The sequence below is a fragment of the Adiantum capillus-veneris genome, chromosome 28 (genome assembly GCF_014529385.1).
Source record: "Adiantum capillus-veneris isolate H3 chromosome 28, ASM1452938v2, whole genome shotgun sequence".
NCBI classification, from domain to species: Eukaryota; Viridiplantae; Streptophyta; class Polypodiopsida; order Polypodiales; family Pteridaceae; genus Adiantum; species Adiantum capillus-veneris.
The window spans coordinates 74509237-74527780 of record NC_140958.1 but is presented as its reverse complement, the minus strand read 5'-3'; the positions used below and the strand labels follow the sequence as shown (position 1 = coordinate 74527780).

Below are 18544 nucleotides of genomic sequence, written 5' to 3'. Positions count from 1 at the left end.
ATTCTAGATAGTTTATATTATGTGAAATGCTCTTTACTTTATGGTTAATGAAGAGCTTCAACACTTTTGAATTGTGTTGAAGCTCTTCATGGTTCATGAAGAGTGTCAACACTTTGGAGAGTACTTTCTGAAGTCTCTCTTATGTGAGTTAATACCATAGTCACAAGGGACACGTCCCGAGGAGTGGGGATGGGGATCGGGGCTCAAATGGATTTCTAGTGTAAAAAAGAGAGCGAGATGAAAAAGTGGGGATGGGAAGCCCAAAAATAGGCATCCCCAGTGACTATGGTTAATACCCATGGCTTTGTAAATACCATAGCATTTTGTCTCTCTAAGTTTATTAGAGAGTTGTCATCATCCTTTTACATTCGATAAGGATCTTAAAATCTCATTCTCAAGAGCTTATTCTCAAGAAGCTTATCATGGCCACACTTGAGAGTCTAAAAGTACACACTTGTGATTGACAAGTTTTCAAGGACATACTTTTCTTTGTGCAGGCAAAGATGCTACTTCTTTATGATGAATGTAGGTGTGTGGACAGCCATTACACAAGATAAAACCAAGCACATTCACTACAATTCGGCTCAACACTCAAGTTAGAAAGAAAAAACAAAGCAACACATGCTATCATTGCTCTATCTACTCCATCATCTAGATCTTACCAATATGGAAAAGGAGGTTTGGGAATTTCTCAAATTAACCTCTTGTGATAATATCAACTATTCAAAGCAATTAAAAGGAACCTCGAGTACGCATTGAGCACTCATCCATTAGGAAAAAGATGGACTCTCCATGGGGCTCTTTGATTAAGGGGAGGTTAAGAACTAGCCAATGGGGTGAGAGCTGGGATATCACCTAGAGCCTCAAGAATATTAGGCGTGTCATATGTTGTCCCCTTTGCTCTAGTGGTTTTCCAAGTCATAAGCGGTTTCTCAAGCCATTACCATGGTTTAAGTGGGCCAAGGGTGTTCAGTTCCCTCTCGTAAGTCATATTGCCCATTAATCTAAATGCAGAATTGGCAAAGGAAAGTATAATATATACGAAGGCTTTAAGGCTTTTTGGGGCGTGCAAATGAGCTCAGCCAGTCATTGTTGCCCACTTATATTCAAATAAAGCATCGCCTTCATGGGCCACTATCTGAGGCAACTCTGCAGGAGGACCATGCTACCCACTTATATTTGAATAAAGCCTCGCCTTCATGGGCCGCTGCCTGAGACAAAAGTGCAAAAGGAACGGTCGCAGAAGATGCTTCGCAAGTGCATGCAGCTCCATCCCTCCCTTCCTCCTAGCGTCATCTGCATTAACTCCCTCCTTGCCTCAGAGCGCACGCGGCCTTCTCCCATTCACTGAACCTGCAAGGTTTGCCGCGTATCGATGAAGCTGCCTGACATGCTTAATACGCATGCACTTCTTTCTAGTCCACGTTGCCTTGAGGTTATGTGCTCCCACGGCTCCACGCTATACGCTCCACAGGGCTCCAGCCTGTCACAGTTTCGCTTCGTCGGTTACCCTTTATAAGCTAATTGCCTAGAGCTCACGAACAAAAATAAATTATTTAACTTGTTTTCGAAAGCCTTCCTTTGAAAATTATACCATTTCAAAATTTGAAAATTTATTTAACTTGTTTTCAAAAGCTTTCCTTTGAAAATTATACCATTTCAAAATTTGAAAGCTGCCACACGGACCAATCAAATTGGCAAACTCACTTTTGCAAGTGCTTTTGAGGCAGAAAGGTATTATCAACCTAATTTCAAAAAAAGTCATATATATCTTTCTTCAATATGAGAGCTTTTTATATGAGGTGTTGCATTTAAGAGCCTAAAAAACCACCATTGACCCTAGTAGTAGTTTTCTATGTCCCCCAAGGGCCAACAATTTAGTAGCTAATCCCTTAAAATTAGGGATCCTTACAAGGCCCATGGGGAGTCCAGATTTTTCCTAATGCCTGAGCATTCACTATCAATCACTTCCATTGCACATTACATTAGACTTCCGCGTACATCCCATGTTGTAATAGAAAATCGAACATTTATGAGACACTCAGAGAGAAACTAATATTCCTTAAAGGCAAATAATTGGGCAATATTAGTATATAGTTCTGAGTTTCCAGAGTTACCCTTAGATATTTGTATAGTATTAAATAACTAAGTTTCACTTGAATGCACACATCTACCATGTAGAAACCTCGTGCTTGATAGTCCAAAATTTTCAAGTTCAAGTCATCAAACCATATTTGCATTGCTTTCAATCATTAATCTTAGTTCTAAGAAACAAATCTAAGCAACAATGGATGTGATAAATTCTAGATAGTTTACATTTTGTGAAATGCCTTTACTTTATGGTTCATGAAGAGCTTCAACACTTTTGAATTGTGTTGAAGCTTTTCATGGTTCATGAAGAGTGTCAACACTTTGGAGAGTACTTTCAAAAGTCTCTCTTATGTAAGTTAATACCATTGTCACAAGGACACGTCCGGAGGAGTGGGGATGGGGGACGGGGCTCAAATGGATTTCTAGTGTAAAAAAGAGGGCAAGAGGAAAAACTGGGGACGGGAAGCCCAAAAATAGTTATTACCCATGGCTTTTAAAATACTAGAGTTTTTTGTCTGTCTAAGTTTATTAGAGAGTTTTCATCAGCCTTTTACATCCAATAAGGATCTTAGAATCCCATTCTCAAGAAGCTTATCATGGCCACAGTTGAGAGTCTAAAAGTACACACTTGTGATTGACAAGTTCTCAAGGACAGACTTTTCTTTGCGCAGGCAAAGATGCAACTTCTTATGATGAATGTAGGTGTGTGGAAAGCCACCACACAAGATAAAACCAAGCACATTCACTACAATTTGGCTCAACACTCAAGTTAGGAAGAAAAAGCAAAGAACACATGATATCATTGCTCTATCTACTCCATCATCTAGATCTTACCAAGATGGAAAAGGAGGTTTGGGAATCTCTCAAATTAACTTCTTGTGATAATATCAACTATTCAAAGCAATTAAAAGGAACCTTGAGTACGCATTGAGCACTCATCTTGAGCATTCACCATTAATCACTTCCATTGCACATTACATTAGACATCCGCGTACACCCCATGTTGTAATAGAAAATCAAATTTTTATTTGACACTCAGAGAGAGAATAATATTCTTTAAAGGAAAATAATTGGGCAATATTAGTATATAGTTTTGAGTTTCTAGAGTTACCCCTAGATATTTGTATAGTATTAATTAACCAAGTTTCACTTGAATGCACACATCTACCATGTAGAAACCTCGTGCTTGATAGTCCAAAATTTTCAAGTTCAAGTCATCAAACCATATTTGCATTGCTTTCAATCATTAATCTTTTTTTCTAAGAAACAAATCTAAGCAACAATGGATGTGATAAATTCTAGATAGTTTATATTTTGTGAAATGCTCTTTACTTTATGGTTAATGAAGAGCTTCAACACTTTTGAATTGTGTTGAAGCTCTTCATGGTTCATGAAGAGTGTCAACACTTTGGAGAGTACTTTCAAAAGTCTCTCTTATGTGAGTTAATACCTTAGTCACAAGGGACACCTCCCGAGGAGTGGGGATGGGGGACGGGGCTCAAATGGATTTCTAGTGTAAAAAAGAGGGCGAGACCAAAAAGTGGAGACGGGGAGCCCAAAAATAGGCATCCCCAGTGACTATGGTTAATATTAGAGAGTTTTCATCAACCTTTTACATTCGATAAGGATCTTAAAATCTCATTCTCAAGAGCTTATTCTCAAGAAGCTTATCATGGCTACACTTGAGAGTCTCGAAGTACACACTTGTGATTGACAAGTTCTCAAGGACATACTTTTCTTTGCGCAGGCAAAGATGCAATTTCTTATGATGACCGTAGGTGTGTGGAAAGCCACCACACAAGATAAAACCAAGCACATTCACTACAATTCGGCTCAACACTCAAGTTAGGAAGAAAAAACAAAGCAAGACATGCTATCATTGCGCTATCTACTCCATCATCTAGATCTTACCAAGATGGAAAAGGAGGTTTGGGAATCTCTCAAATCAACTTCTTGTGATAATATAAACTATTCAAAGCAATTACTTAAGATGTATCTTTGCATTCTTACTTATCACTCTACCAATCCACTTCAATAAAAACTTGAGAGATACACTACATCTTATGTTAAAGCAATTGTCCATAGTATCCTCCAAATGACACCAGAGCAAAAAGGTCTTACTTCTTAATAGTCTTGCTAAGAAAGAGAGCATTGCTAAAATTATCACTTTGCTCAAGGTAGGTTGATAGATGGTATCAGAAAATGATTTTTATCCTCGTGGAATTTGATAAAAGTGCCACCACTACCCTTGTTTGACACTTCACCACCCAAGCCATCTTAACAAAAAATTTAAAGAAATGCAATTTTACAAATGGACTCACCATATAATTGACCAATGTTTTAAAAGCCAGCAATGCAATAATAGAAGCAGCGTGAATCTTAAAGCGCTTGCAAAGTGGCTAGACACTTCCCATGTCTTTTGATCCATGGTAAGACTAACCTTTATCTGCATCTGATGATCTATTTTCCAACCTTTCCTATTTGATTTTTTTGTGAGCTGCTTTTGAGGGAGGTTTTGCTTCTTCAATTGGAAGGGGGGAGTACGACTCATGATGTGCACTATGGTCATCCAGCTTGTGAGCCTTTTCTTCCATGTGTCACTCCCTCTAAGAAAATTGGTCAACCTATTTTAATATTCTTTTACCCAAAGCCACCAACATTATTCTACCTTCTCTCATAGTTCATCGCAAAGGTTGACCACCTATATATAATAAGGAAGAATTGTTAGGATAAGTTGTAATGACCGAGTCCTAGAAAAGGTTATCATAATTCTATTGATCTACCAAATCTATCCTATCCTATCACTTTTGGCTACCCCTTATATAAATAGCCTCATCTCTACTCTCATATTCACTAATTAAGTACCACATCTATCACTCTGATCCCTCCAAAGTGCTTGTATCACAATTGTAATTTCTTTTGTAAAAATGTACCAACAATAGCTGCTAACAAAAAAGCTTTGATAGAGCCTCTAAAACCTAAAAGTAGTTGAAGGTAATTTTCCCCCAAATATTAACAGTAGCAAAGCCATTTGGATTTGAGTCTAAATGGTGTACTGGGTCAAAGTGCATGTATTCTAGCTTGCTTACCTTTGTTGCTGATGGCTAGTACTAGGTGAATAGTCCGTTGTGGAAAGGCAATACAATGGGTAATGTTCACAATGGGATATTGTTATCTCCTTTGACTCTTTTGTAGTGTTTATTACTAAATTAAGAAAAATTTACCATTACAGCAAGCTAGACTTCAACTTGAGCATAAAAAGAGGAGACTTTTGATGTTATGAAATATTGAGTTCAATGATATATAGAATCTTTTGAAAAGGGTTGATTCTCACTAGATCAAGGTAAATTCACGAGGGGACTCATACGTCAAAAAAAGGAGTAACCCCAAAAGGTCCAATGTAGAAAAAAATAGACATTTGTTACAACAAAAGGATGTGGACTACATAGAAAGAACCTACTCAACATCATTAAAGAAGGTTGATGTCAGTGGGACATAATCTATAAAAGTTCTGTGATTATTACTACCTTGGGACTTGCAAATCACTCTATACACCATTCCTCACTTGAAGTGAAAAGAAGGCATAGGAGACATTGAGATCGGCTGTATAGAGCCATAAGGAAGAACTAAGTGAAATTAAAACTACAACTATCTTGATCAACTTGGAACCATATTTTTATTTGCCACTTATCTACTTGAGCAATAGTTAACAAATATAGGTAAGCACTTCCTATAAAGAACATGCAAAAGGTACGTTGGTAGCATGCCCCATTCCAAGGTCGAGGATCTTTGATGCCCATCAATAGATCTTTATAAGATGAGTATTACATAATGCAACAATTTTTTTCTTGTATAGTAGTTTCCTCAATTTTTCTTATTTGACCAAAGACCCAATCAAGCAAGCACAAAACTCAAGTGTTGCAAGTTCTTGTGAAAGAATAAGTCATATAAAAAAGAACAAGTCATATTGCAACTTTTTATGAAAGACTAAGTCATTATAGGTAAGCACTTCTTATAAAAAACATGCAAAAGAAACTTTTGTAGCATGCCGCATCTCAAGGTTAGAATCTATGATTCTCATTGATACATGCCCATAAGATGAGTATTACAAAATGCAACACATACAAAAAAATCTCAAAGGGCTTAAAAGGTAGATCAAGAGAATATTTTATGATGCCTTCCAAAATGGCCAAACTTTGTCACAGAAGGAGCTTCAAATTTCCAAAGCCCATTAGAGATAACATGCCTCAAGTAAATTTGAATTGCATATACATATACCAGCTAGTTGGAAGAGCGTATTCACCAAGAGATCCATAAAAGACAAGGTGGTAGTGTAGTCTCAACTATTGGTTCCCAAGAGCATGCCATTATAGAAAAAGGGGTGATCGTGTGTTGATGGGCTCAAAGGCTTGCAATGTGCTTATCCATTGACTTTTTGAATATCTACACCATAAATCATGTAAATGCCTCTTTTTTGGTTTTTTAGATCATGATAAGAAAGTCAAAGGACTTTGGGTCCCACCTAGCTCTAGAGCTTTAGTTTCAATTATTTCAATCCAATACCCCCTACCCAAAAAGTAATCAAGGCTAAATAGAAATCCCTTTAACCGAGTGTAACATAGTAAGCATAATGATTGCCGTATCTTCCAAAGAGACCAATGTTTCTACCTTAAGAAAGTTGCACTTGTTGTTGTCTTGCAGTTTGTGAATATATGATTCATAAGAGTCATTGAAGTTGCAAGGATCCAACATCTGTCTACAATTGTACGCCAAGAGAGAAACTTCTCTTTGTTCACTTTATAGGATCTTAAGACCTTGTGCAAGTGTAGCAAGATCTTAAGAGGTCCTGGATATCAAATTATGAAGTTGTTCCAAGTGCTCAATGAGTACAATACAAAAAAATAAAGGAGCCAATCGAGAGCCAATTCCGACATTAAGCATTACCCATGAGCAAGGGTATGGCTTGATCTATTCTATTTCCTTGGATACTAAGCTTATGATGCTTAGGAGCCTACAACTGACCATTTTTAGACTATGTCAATGACATTAAGTCATATTTCATCAACACTACCTCCATAACCATGTTCCAATTCTTATTTTTGGTAGATTCAAGCTTTTTCAATTCTGAAGGGGCATGTAGAGAAATTAATTTTCTTGTCGAATAATCAAAAGTTATTTTTTGTTTACGTTTTAATACTCCCATAGACGTGTGCTTTTTGGCACACGGAAACATCCACTGTGTGGATGATCATGTCATGTCTTCAGGTCCTAATACTCTCAATAGTGTGCTTTTTTGGCATGGTAAGCCTTCGTAAATAAGTACAAACCAAGATCAAGGCTAAGAAAAGACCTTTGACATAAATCTCCAATCATCTTTGACGAGAGGTTGATCGAGCTAGAATAGAGGGTCCTCTGTTGGTCAAATCTCTTTTGCTAGCGAGCTACAAAAAGTACAACTACACTAGGAAAAATCCAAGCCAAGACCACTTGCCACAAACCTCTTTTGGCTCCCAAAATGTAGCCAAAGATACATCCGCTTCCTGGCTAAAAGCATGGCTCTACAACAAAATTGAAGTAGGATACCAAAGCATAGTTACATGGGACGACAGGTCGGGGTCGGGACGGCAAAAGTCAGGTTACGGGGACGGGGGTCGGAACAGCAAAAAAAAAAGAGAGTTTTTTTGGCATTTTTCGACCTACACACATGCCACACACATAGAGCATCACTTTGACCATAAATTTACACTAAATAGACCAAAGAACACGAGTCATATAGGCTGAAATGTGCTAATAAAACATCGATGATCGATGGATACAAAATGAGAAGTGCATGCCACAAGGGCTCAAGAGTCAAAAAGCCTTAAGGACTTAGGACAAGCCTGAGGCCTCAAGGATAACAAAAAGTACAAAGGGCTATGTAGTAGGTAGAGTCGTAGACTCAAGAGTCTAGACTCAAGAGTCGAGTGATCAATGATCATCAAACTCAAGAAGTGCTCGCCTGTTGAATCTCCACATCGTTGTCGTAGTCGAGGTCGTCAGCGACGTATGAGGGCTTGGGAGGTTCGCATTGAGGCTCGAAATCCTCCTCTAGCTCCTCCAAAAGAGTATCGGCCATAGATAGATTCTCTTGTGCCATCTCCCACTCAGTGAAAGGATCTGCCTTGTGTGTGACGCTCTTGGCAAGCATGCGCAAGTTAGCGCTCACAAACACCAAATCATTGGCCCTCTGAACCCCAAGGCGATTCCTCTTCTTAGAGGCAATGTGGCTGTACACACTCCATAGTTGCTCCAAGCAACTAGTGGTACATGCTTGGCTAGGGACACGAACAGCCAAGCGCTGCAAATGTGGGCCATCTCCTCCATAGTCCTCCCACCACAAAACCGAGCCAATCTTGTTGCGATCAATCTATGCATCTACACATCCATAGGAGCCCTTCTTTTGCTTGTAGTTGAGTAGCTCGTCTCTAATCTTGCGCCTAATGTCACTGCTAGGCTCAAGGTGCTCCAATGCAAGCCGCCATCCTTTGCTCACCTCCTTGTCGGTCTCTTGACGCCTTCCTTGAAACTCAGGGTCAAGCACATAAGCTGCCGCATGAAGTGGAGAGTAGTATCCATTCCACCTCGACTCACACAAGCCATGAATCTCCGTATACTGAACAGGGTCAGGCACAAGCTTCTCAAGTGCCTCTATCATCCGATCCATGGCTGCAAGCCATCCACCACTCAAAGTAGGTGTAGAATAGGCTTGACCATGGCGTCAAGAGTCTTCACCTCCTCCCACCAAGCGGCGGCGTCGGCCCATTCTCGGCATTTCAATCCTACTGTTGATGTAGACTCCGGCATGGCCTGGAACTCATCACTGAGAAAGAGGCCCCTTAAGGCTCCGCCACATGTAGACAAGCGGCCTAGCATAAGCCAATTAAATGCAAATCTTGTCTCTGAATATTTGAGCAAGGACAAGTGGCTCCTCTTTCAGAATTCATGGCGCACTTTTTGATGGTTGAGCACAAAGGAGACAATTCGAGAGGCGTCACCAATGGTGGGTGAAATCCATGACAAGTTCCCTATGTCCTTGAGGAGGTTATTGAGGCAATGCGCCATGCAAAATGTGACATGGATGCTGGGATACATGCACTCAATGATAGCTCCGACTGTCCTATTTGACGCCTCTCCATCTGCAACCATACAAAGGACATTCTCTAGGCCGGTGATCTCTATGGTGCTTGTCCACTCCGCAGCAAACATCACGGCGGCCTTGCCACTATCGGATGCATCATGTGACTCCACAAAGTACATCTCCCCCCGAGAGTAGGCCACCATCCCGTGGATGGACCGCTTGCGGGTGTCGCTCCATCCGTCTACAAGAAGAGAGACGCCATTGGTCTCCCACAAATCCTTTGTTGCTTGGGCCGCTTGCTCCACGGCAAGCTTATCTTTGTCAAGGAGGGTAGTGCGAAGCCTCTCCGATGAAGGTGGCACATAAGAGGAGCCATATTCCCATTTTTTCGTAACCATGGTTCGAAAGTATCCACACAAAATAGAGCATGTTGTGTTAGTATGGAGAGTCGAGAGTCGAGAAATTATAACCCATTATGAATACAGAATGGAAGATTACAATGTGTATATGCCAAGGGAAACTCACGGCGAAGCATGGAAGGCAATGTGGTCGTGAAAAAAGAATTGGGAAACCGACCTATCCACCTCTTCCTTCAATTTAGGATTCCAATTTTCGTTGAGAGTGGTTTGGCGATGCGGAACGGAAGAGGACGGTGTAGATGCATGACTCTTGAAGGTTCGAGAGATGTCGTCAAGGTTGGCTTCCCTTTGCTCTCGCGGTGTCGCTGTGGCGAAGGGATCAACGGCAACAAAACGGCCCCTCTTGGCCGCTTCCGCAACCTCATACACCGTGAGCTTCTCAAGAAGATCCAACCTCTTCTCGGGAGCTACATGAGAACAAAACTTCACCTCGTGACCAGATTCATGAAGAAGATGGGCTCGCACTTTGTTTGAACCACCCGTTCTCTTATATGGACATAGCTTGCACGTCCATGGTCTTGCACCGCCACCTTTGCTACGCGAGCTAAAGTCGACTTCATCCCACCATGACCACGTTTGCACGGCGGGCCTCCTTCGAGAAGAAGCGGCTTGAGAAGTGGAGTTGGCTTGAGATGACATGATGGTGGAGAGACTCGAGAGAGTAGAGCTTAGAAGTTAGAGGAGAGCTTGTGTGGAGAGAGAGTAGAGGAGAGCTTCAAAGTGGGTAGAAGAGGGAGAGGAGAGCTTCAAAGTTCAAACTTCAAAGTGGGTAGAAGAGGGAGAGACTTGAGAGTGGAGACTAGAGTGTAGAGTAGTCAATGGTCATGCTTCAAGCTTGAGCAATGAGCATTGAGTAGAGAGGAAAGCATTGATGATTGAGTAGCTTGAGCCTTGAGCTTGAGGGAAATGGAACGAGCATTGAGACTATGAGTATTAAGAGGCCCAAGGGAGCCTTTTATAGCCTTCCAAGGGCCAAGGCTCCCAAAATGTGGCAGTTGGGGCTGCACAGATCCGTTAAAAACGGTCATAGACGGTCAAATTTTTGAATGGACTGCGGCCGTTCCCAGCCGACCCCGTCCGACCCCTGCCATTCCGGTCCGTCCCCGGTCCGTCCCCTTGCGACCCGCCCGTCCAGTCCGATTTTCGTCCGTCCCTCGGCGTTCCCTTTCGTCCCGGCCCGGTTACGGCTGTCCCCCGGTCCCAGGGCCTGTCCCCCCCCGTCCCCTGTAACTATGTACCAAAGAGCCTTTCAAGATGTTAAAAACTAAGAAAGAGACTCCTCTACGAACAAAATGACGCCATCATTTTCCCTCGTGCTACCAAAAGTTAGTACCTCATTAACATCTTCTTGCGTTTTTGAACAGATGTCTAGCATCAACAAGCCTAGGCTCTGACACTAGTTCAAAGTAAAATGAAATTTATGAAGGATAAAGAGCATTATTAGTAGAGACGGGTGGCAGGGAGAGCAATTTGAAAAATTGGAGAGAGAAGAGAGGAGCAAAGAGAACAAGGGTAAAATATATATGCTCAATCTCTACTATAAGAGAGCACAAGCATGCACAAAATGATGATTCTTTGAGGGGGCTTCATAATTACTAGAAGAAAGATAGAGAGGTAGAGGTAGGAGGTATAGATAAAAAGAGGGACAAAGATAGTGTAAGACAGAAAAGACAAACATGGAGAGCTACAAAAAGTTAGACCGAGAAAGTTACTCTCTCTCTCTCTCTCTCTCTCTCTCTCTCTCTCTCTCTCTCTCTCTCTCTCTCTCTCTTTGGTTTATGGCCATGACTCTTCCCATGAGAGATCCTTAGAAGCCTTCCAATTTAGTTTGGAAGCGACCTATGAACCATTTCCACCTTTGCTTCAGAGAAAGCCCAAAACCCATAGATATTCCGAATAACCTAAAGGATTGATGCTCCATTAGCAATCTGCGTTCAGTAGCTAGCAGCCATTGAGGGAGTGGAGAGTTCCCTTGCTTAACCCCAGTTTTGGAGTGGTTGATCTTGGACCCAGTGGCTAAGCAGAAGATGTGCAAGCATTGCCAGAATTCCCAGAGGGACTCCTCTTCATTGGCTAGTAGCGCATTAGTGTCATCTGCGAATCGCGAAAGACACTGCTGACGGTGGTCTCCAAGGAGATGGATGCCCTTGATTTTTCCTTCCTGTAGCCTAACTTTGACCAGGCAGTTGAGGCCATCCGCGGCTATGGCAAAGAGGAGGGGAGCAAGGGGGAAACCTTGTCTTACAGACCGACTGAGAGTAAACCATTTGGAGAGAAGACCGTGAGCATGCCCAAAGAGCGTCTTAACAAACCTCAATAGCATAGTCTCGAAGCCCATCCACTCTATGCTAAGAAGAATGAAAGACCATTCTAGCCGATCATAGGCTTTGTCAAAGTCAATTTTGACAAACACAAAATCATGTATAGAGTCTTGGGCATGTTTGATCCCTTTCCATATGGCAATAACTGCCTCCATGATATTCCTTCCTCTAATAAATCCCTTCTGTTCTGATGAGATTCATCTCATGAGATGTGGAGTAATCCTATTTGCGATGGCTTCGGCAAAGATCTTGTAGATCGTGTCCAGCATAGTGAGCGGGCGTCAATTGAACAACATTTCCCTCGGCCCCCTTTTGTGCAGAAGTTTGATTACTCCCATGTTGATGGCATATGGAAGGGCTTCATGGGCAACGGATTCTTCCCAGACTTTTAAGATGAAAGGGAAAAGAAGCTCTTTGAATGTCTAAAAAGACTCAGAGGGAAGCCCGTCAAGTCCAGGAGTTTTCCTTGGCTTGAGGGCATCGACGGGGGTAAGAGAAAGAGGGGCTTCGCTCTAGCTGCCTGAACCAGGCCTCCACTAGCGGCAACTTTTGGAGAAATGACTTATCCAAGTCAATCCTTTTGTGTAGAGTAACTACTCGTTTTGTAAGGTAGACTGAAACGAAGCCTGCATATGTAGTCTTAATAGACTCTTGCCATGCAATTAGCACTTTTTTTTTCCATGAAAAGTTTTGGAATATATTAGATAAGAAACACTATTACAAAATTCAGGGGGAGATTACAAAACCAAGTAGTATGGACAGGAAGCAGACTCAAGGCTGCTGGGATGGGCCTAGGGACCTATAATGGATGTTCACAAACCGAGGAAGATATCCCACACCTTTTTCTAAACTGTCTTGCCAACACTAATATTCTGTATCCTTATGTAGGGCTTTGGGCTCCACCCCCAATTGGAAGCAACTTCTGCTTGGGGATTCAGTCACACTATTCTCTGTCATATATCTGGATCAGGATAGAGGAGCTTTTTTTTGGTTAATTTGGCTTGAAAGGAATGACAGCATATTTAGCAATGCTTACTAGACTAAAAGTTTGAGGGTACGATTTTCTCACTTCTCCTTGGAGGCTGACCAGCTCAAACTGGACCAGTGCAGAATCTACGAAGCTAATCGGAAGGTGTTAAATGACTGCATGGGATTCTATAATAGCGCGAACATCAACAAACAGCAGGAGGTCTTGCTCGATGGCTCCTACACGCATCTGCAGAGGATGATAGATGACTACAAGGCCGAAGAAGAAATGCTAAGGCAGCAACACTTCAATGGACTAAGGCTCATAGCTCACCTCCAAGAAGTTCTTAGTTCATTGCCCAATGGAAACAACTGGTGACTGTTTGTAGCAAACTAAAAGCCTATGTAATTTTGATCAAAGTGCTTCGATCGAGTAGCATCACCCCTCAGCTACCTCGCAATTAGCACTTTTGTCTCCAAGTTTCACTTCATATTGCCCAAAACCTTAATAACCCTTCCTTGGGGCATTATTGATTCTTACACTAAGCGAAATATACTGCAAAGGACTAGCTGCATGTTGTACTCTTTCCAAAGGCTATTGTACGAATTGAATTTATGAGGGAAGAATAGGCTCGTGCTACCGTTGCATCCCCATCATAAGGTCTACGTCCTCAAACAGTATGTTGTCACTAACATCTTGAGACTTAATTATCGACGGTTGACTTATAATACCCAACAACTTGGTATTTCACAAGCAAAACGTTGTAAACGACATAGTTTCCATCCATTGGACGAGAAAGCTGAATTTCTTGAGCAAAATCGTCTTTCTTGAAGGCCAATGCACGTCAAAATCAGCCCGAGTTGTGACTGACCATTGCAGCTCTACATTATATAGAAAAGGACAATAACCTACCTTTCTTCCAGGTATGGATAGTTACACTACGTTACATATCGAGAGGAGACAGGGCTCGTCTTCAATCATACCAGAGCAAGCTGGTGAAACCTTTTTTCGCTTCTTTTAGCAGGTGAGGGTGATAAGGCTCATAGTCACAGTACGTAATTAACTCGTTATTGTAGTCCAATGCCACTCAGAGTCTCAGACGAGTGGTTGATTAGTGCTAATACATCAACTTTGTGGACTGGCATTTTGTAAGTATATATTCGCACCTGCGGCCAGTATATTATTTTAAACGACACGAAGGTAACGTAACATTGGCCTGTTGCAGTGAGCTGCATGAGTTAAACTCAAACCTATCTAAGATTATAGGGGTAAGAAGTGCAAGGAGCAGGTACCTGATGTGGATGTTGGTGCTGGCGCTCCGCCGCGCCGCCCAAAAACCTTGAGCTGCTGACCGGAGGTGAAGGTGTCCGTGGAGAAACCTTGGAGTGGTCCACTCTCAAAGGCTTCGATGGCATTGGCGGAGATGTTGTGATCCAAGAAGGCCAGCTGATCAGCTTGCAGGAAGTTGAGGTTGAGGTTGTCCACCTTAAGGCGTCCTTGCTGGGCTTCAGGCGGGCCCCAGATGTGCACACTCTCCTCCCACACCATCTTAATTCGCCCCACACGCTGCAATGTAACACCCATCCCGCCGGCATGCACCCCTCCTCGATTCAACTGCAACTGCACTCCCACATGATGATGCGCACTGGCGCTGGCGCTGGCCATTGGCGTCCGCACGAGCTCCTGCTCACCTGCAAGTACACGCCCCAGAGCAGAGTTATAAATACATCAATCCATGCAGCTGTCATCATCAGCATCAGTATGTGAATGATATATTCCAGCTGGCAATGCATGAATGCTACTGTCAGACTTACTCATGATGAGAAGAGGATGATCAGCGCCCTGCATCGCTGGCCTGTAGCTGGTGGAGGCCGTACCTGCAGCTGCCGGCGGGGTTGTGATGCTGTCTAGCTGGGCTAGCGAATCAGCAGCTGGGGCGCCTGTATTAATATTATGGCGCGTGGCGAGTACTCCCAAATTAGCCGATGAGATTGGGGCAGATGCGCGGATGTTGGGCAAAGCTTGCAGATGGCCGGTGGCCGTGGATCGAGCTGGTCGCTGGCCGATGAACTTGGCCATCTCCTCATACACTTCTTCGTCGAAGGAGGCTGGCAAACGGTGCAGCTTGCGCTCTGCTGACGTCAAGCGGAAGTAGCTCTTTCCACCTAAATGAATGCCGGACGTAGCGTGACGATGAGCATCAGCAGTCTTTTCCCATTCGTTCACCTTGCGAAAGTCTCCCAACATGTTGTCCCACTTCGTTGCCGCTGTCTTTACGTCCCGCTGTACTCCGTGTTGTTTTAAGTAATCCGCCACCTCTACATCCTTTTCGGCCCGGGTCTTTGCTTTGTGCACTAAGCCTGAACTGTCACCCACCAGAGCGCCTGTATTTGACTCCGTGCCACAATACTGCAGCCTCCAGGCTTTCGCTAAGCTTAGCATTTCCTGCGGCTTCCACACAGGAGAGACGAACTTCCCTTTCCTGGTGGTATTACTAGTGGCCGGAGGTTGAGCGTCCGCGGATTCTTGAATGTTCGGCTCCGACGTAGGATTATAACCAGCACTGCTAGCTGTAGGGATGAGAGAATGAGAGGGAGAATGCGATGCTGCAGGCGATGCGGCTGGTGCCAGCAGCCCTGTAGGAGGCCCTGATCCAGACGGTGCCATGATCATCACAGCCGAAGTTGCGGGTTGAGCTGATCCCGGCGAGGAAGACTGGGAGAAGGAGGAAGCACTGGCAGAGCTTGGGCCCGGGGAGAGCGCTGCAAGTGTGTGGCTAAAAATTGGATTTGCGGGCGATAATGGGCGTGTTCCTGAGAGATTTACGTTCATCTGTAACGGAGGCGGCCATGATTGTAGGGCTAGGCCTGCATATTTCCCTCGTTTGGCAGATGGCGATAGCTCTTCCAGCTTCGCGGCTGTAGAAGATGGAACATTGATGGCCCCAGTGCTTAGAGAGAAGCTTGTCAATTGTCTAGCTGGTAGGGAGGAAAGTGGGATGAATGAAGCAGAGTACTGTGGGTGGGCAGCTTGGAGCGTCTGTCGAGCGGGAAGCGACGTATTTTGCTGTTGTTGCAAATTCCTTGCAGCCTGAGGGTCGCCCTGCGCATTCGTTTGCTGTTCATCCTCGCATCCTCCCAGCTCTTGAACGTCCTCTTCCATGCTTAAAAGTGCTTACTAAGCATATAATATCTAGCTATTCGTGGGCTTCCACAGCGCCAACCAACTCTCACAAAAGACGTTGAAGCCTCATGAGAGTGAGCGCACCCTTGCAAAACCTAGCATTGCCAGTGGACAAGTTGTTGCTATAGCAGGGTAAAATTTGTGAGTGCGCAGGTCGTAGTGGAGAACACAGTGCTCGAGAAGGGGCTTGGACACCTTAATATGGCTATTTTCATTCGTATATATTTACTCACCCTGAGCCGGCCAGTTTGCAATGAGAAATTTTTTATTTAGTACATTCGTCTTGCATTACTATTATTCGAGTGCGCACTCTCAGAATATATACGAGACGACTCTACCTACGAAGACTCTGGACCTCTAAAGATAAGGAAGGTTAAAGAGCCAAGACCGGACGGGACAGTTTTGGTGCTGCTGAGTCGCTGACCGATTCCTTACCACTGTACATGACACTGTGAGAGATGTCCTGTCGTAAACGTTTCTCTGTGCGAGCTGGTGGTAAAGAAATGCGCAGGCGGCGGGAAAGTGGCGATTATTGCAACTTAAAGCGGCCACCCTCAAGTGAGCTCAGCATGATCGAGACTGCCCGCCGCCATTCATTAAGGACAATGGACATGAAGAAAATATAGGATATATATATATATCTCTCTCACATTGAGAATGAATCTTTTATATCGCATATTGCTAGATCGCGCCACTTCGTACCCCTTTTTTCTTTAGGTCCGCTTGTAAGTTATTGAGGAGCAGCTATGGAAATTCATCAATCACCACACGAAAAACGAAATGATCGAGCGGCGAGAGAGCATCTTTGTGATTCTTGAGGTTTGACAGGTGAGCCCAGGTTAAGGCAGGCTGACTATAGACTCGTCTATGCAATCCAAAGAGGACCTTTTGTATGTGTAGTAGGTAAATTCATTACGACACCGTGCAGGTGAAGGTGCCTCCCAAGTTCTTTATTAACAGTCGAGTGGGGACTCGAGAATGGAGAGCTCAGACTCCAGAGTGGCGAATACTGATCAGGCTGGTGAGGTGCGTGACCCGGGTCCCGTGGGCTGTGCGTCCCACAGATGTGTCATGAGGCCCGCTCGCTCTTTTTTTATTTTTTGGAGAGGTGTAGGCCTATATGTGAGGCAGCTTGAAGAGCGAGAAGCGAGCTGAAGCTGATTGGGCACTCATGATTGGAGAGATGAGTTTGAACTTTGAAGAGTAGTACTGAACTCTCTGTCACCCGCTGAACAGAGCTCTGCTCTAGACTCTACGTTGTGTAAGGTGTATCATGTATGGTACATGCTACACACGTATATGGGCAGAGTAAAGGCAAAGTTCAGGCCTCAGTCAGTCGCTGTTTTGAGATAGATCATTATATAATATATGCTCTTCTACCTCGAGGTAGTTCACCCTGATCGGCCAAGTGTGAGATATCTCATCAAAGTCTCACTCCTAAGCTTCTAACGACAGCAGATCAAGGCTTGTTTATAGATCCGTAAGTGACATGATAGCAAAGTCTCTCTTCTATTGATATGGGCTAGGTCGCATGAGGCTGCTCTGCAGCTCTCTATCTAGTCGCCCGGTTACATGTTAATGCGGTCAACAGTATGTCAAGCACGCAAGATAGCGGTGATGAAAGACATGGCAACTCCATTACGGAATGGTCACGCGAGGCTTAGTTAGAACTAAGCCTCGGCAGTCTCTAACAAGAGCTAAGAACATCCATCGTCGACAGCAGCAGGTAGAGAGATGAGGAGTGATGCACAGGTAGGAGAGATGAACCTGGTGTTGACCGGTAGTGAGCGGGAAGAGTTTTGTGACTATGCCTTTTTAGGCATAGTTGGAGAACGAAGAAGCCGGTCAAGAATTGTGAAAAGCTGGCAGGCATCAAATATGGTCGGCAAATCTAACCAAAAACTAAGCCTCATGTGATCATAGCCTTAGCAGGGCAACTTCTTTGTTCATGCAAAAGCAACTAACTTTTATAAGGTGATCGTGAGCAAAAGCGAGAGTTATAGCTGATTTGACGTAGCGCTTTTGTTGAAGCTTATCGAACAAAGGACACACTATGAAAATCACAAAACGTTTACCGCAATATTTTACCTCGTTTTGTAGAGAGAGAGTCCAAAATGGGCTGGCCAAAGAAGAGAGAGGGAGACGGGTGGGCATTTTTGGCGTGCCCCTAAGGGGTAGCCATATGATGGTGCCATGCTTCATAGCAATTTTACAATGCTTTTTGGAGTTCATAAATTATGAAAATATGGTTAAGAAATTAAGAAAATACGAATTGGAAATTTAATCGGTTGTGCAATACGTGGCAATTAATGCTACAGTATAGTATTATTTGTAATGAATATTTAACATAGATTTTCTCACCCTTTTGGCAGGGCGGCTTGCAGGGAATATGTGACCAGAGAATCATGCTTGGAGTCTGGGGCAAGGCGCCTACCGTTTCAACTTA

General features: G+C 43.4%; 1 protein-coding gene across 1 annotated transcript in view; it reads right to left on the bottom strand.

The window, feature by feature from the left end:
- The window catches only part of LOC147420693 (Protein kinase superfamily protein), a 42481-nt gene extending 26252 nt beyond the window's left edge, over window positions 1-16229 (bottom strand). The window contains exons 1-2 of the mRNA XM_086504296.1: window positions 14730-16229; window positions 14208-14606 (exon numbers count right to left, since the gene is read on the bottom strand). Coding sequence (XP_086360422.1) covers window positions 14208-14606; window positions 14730-16077 — 1747 coding nt within the window. The 5' untranslated portion in view covers window positions 16078-16229. The remainder of the gene's footprint in view (window positions 1-14207; window positions 14607-14729) is intronic.
- Between the last annotated feature and the right edge of the window lie 2315 nt (window positions 16230-18544).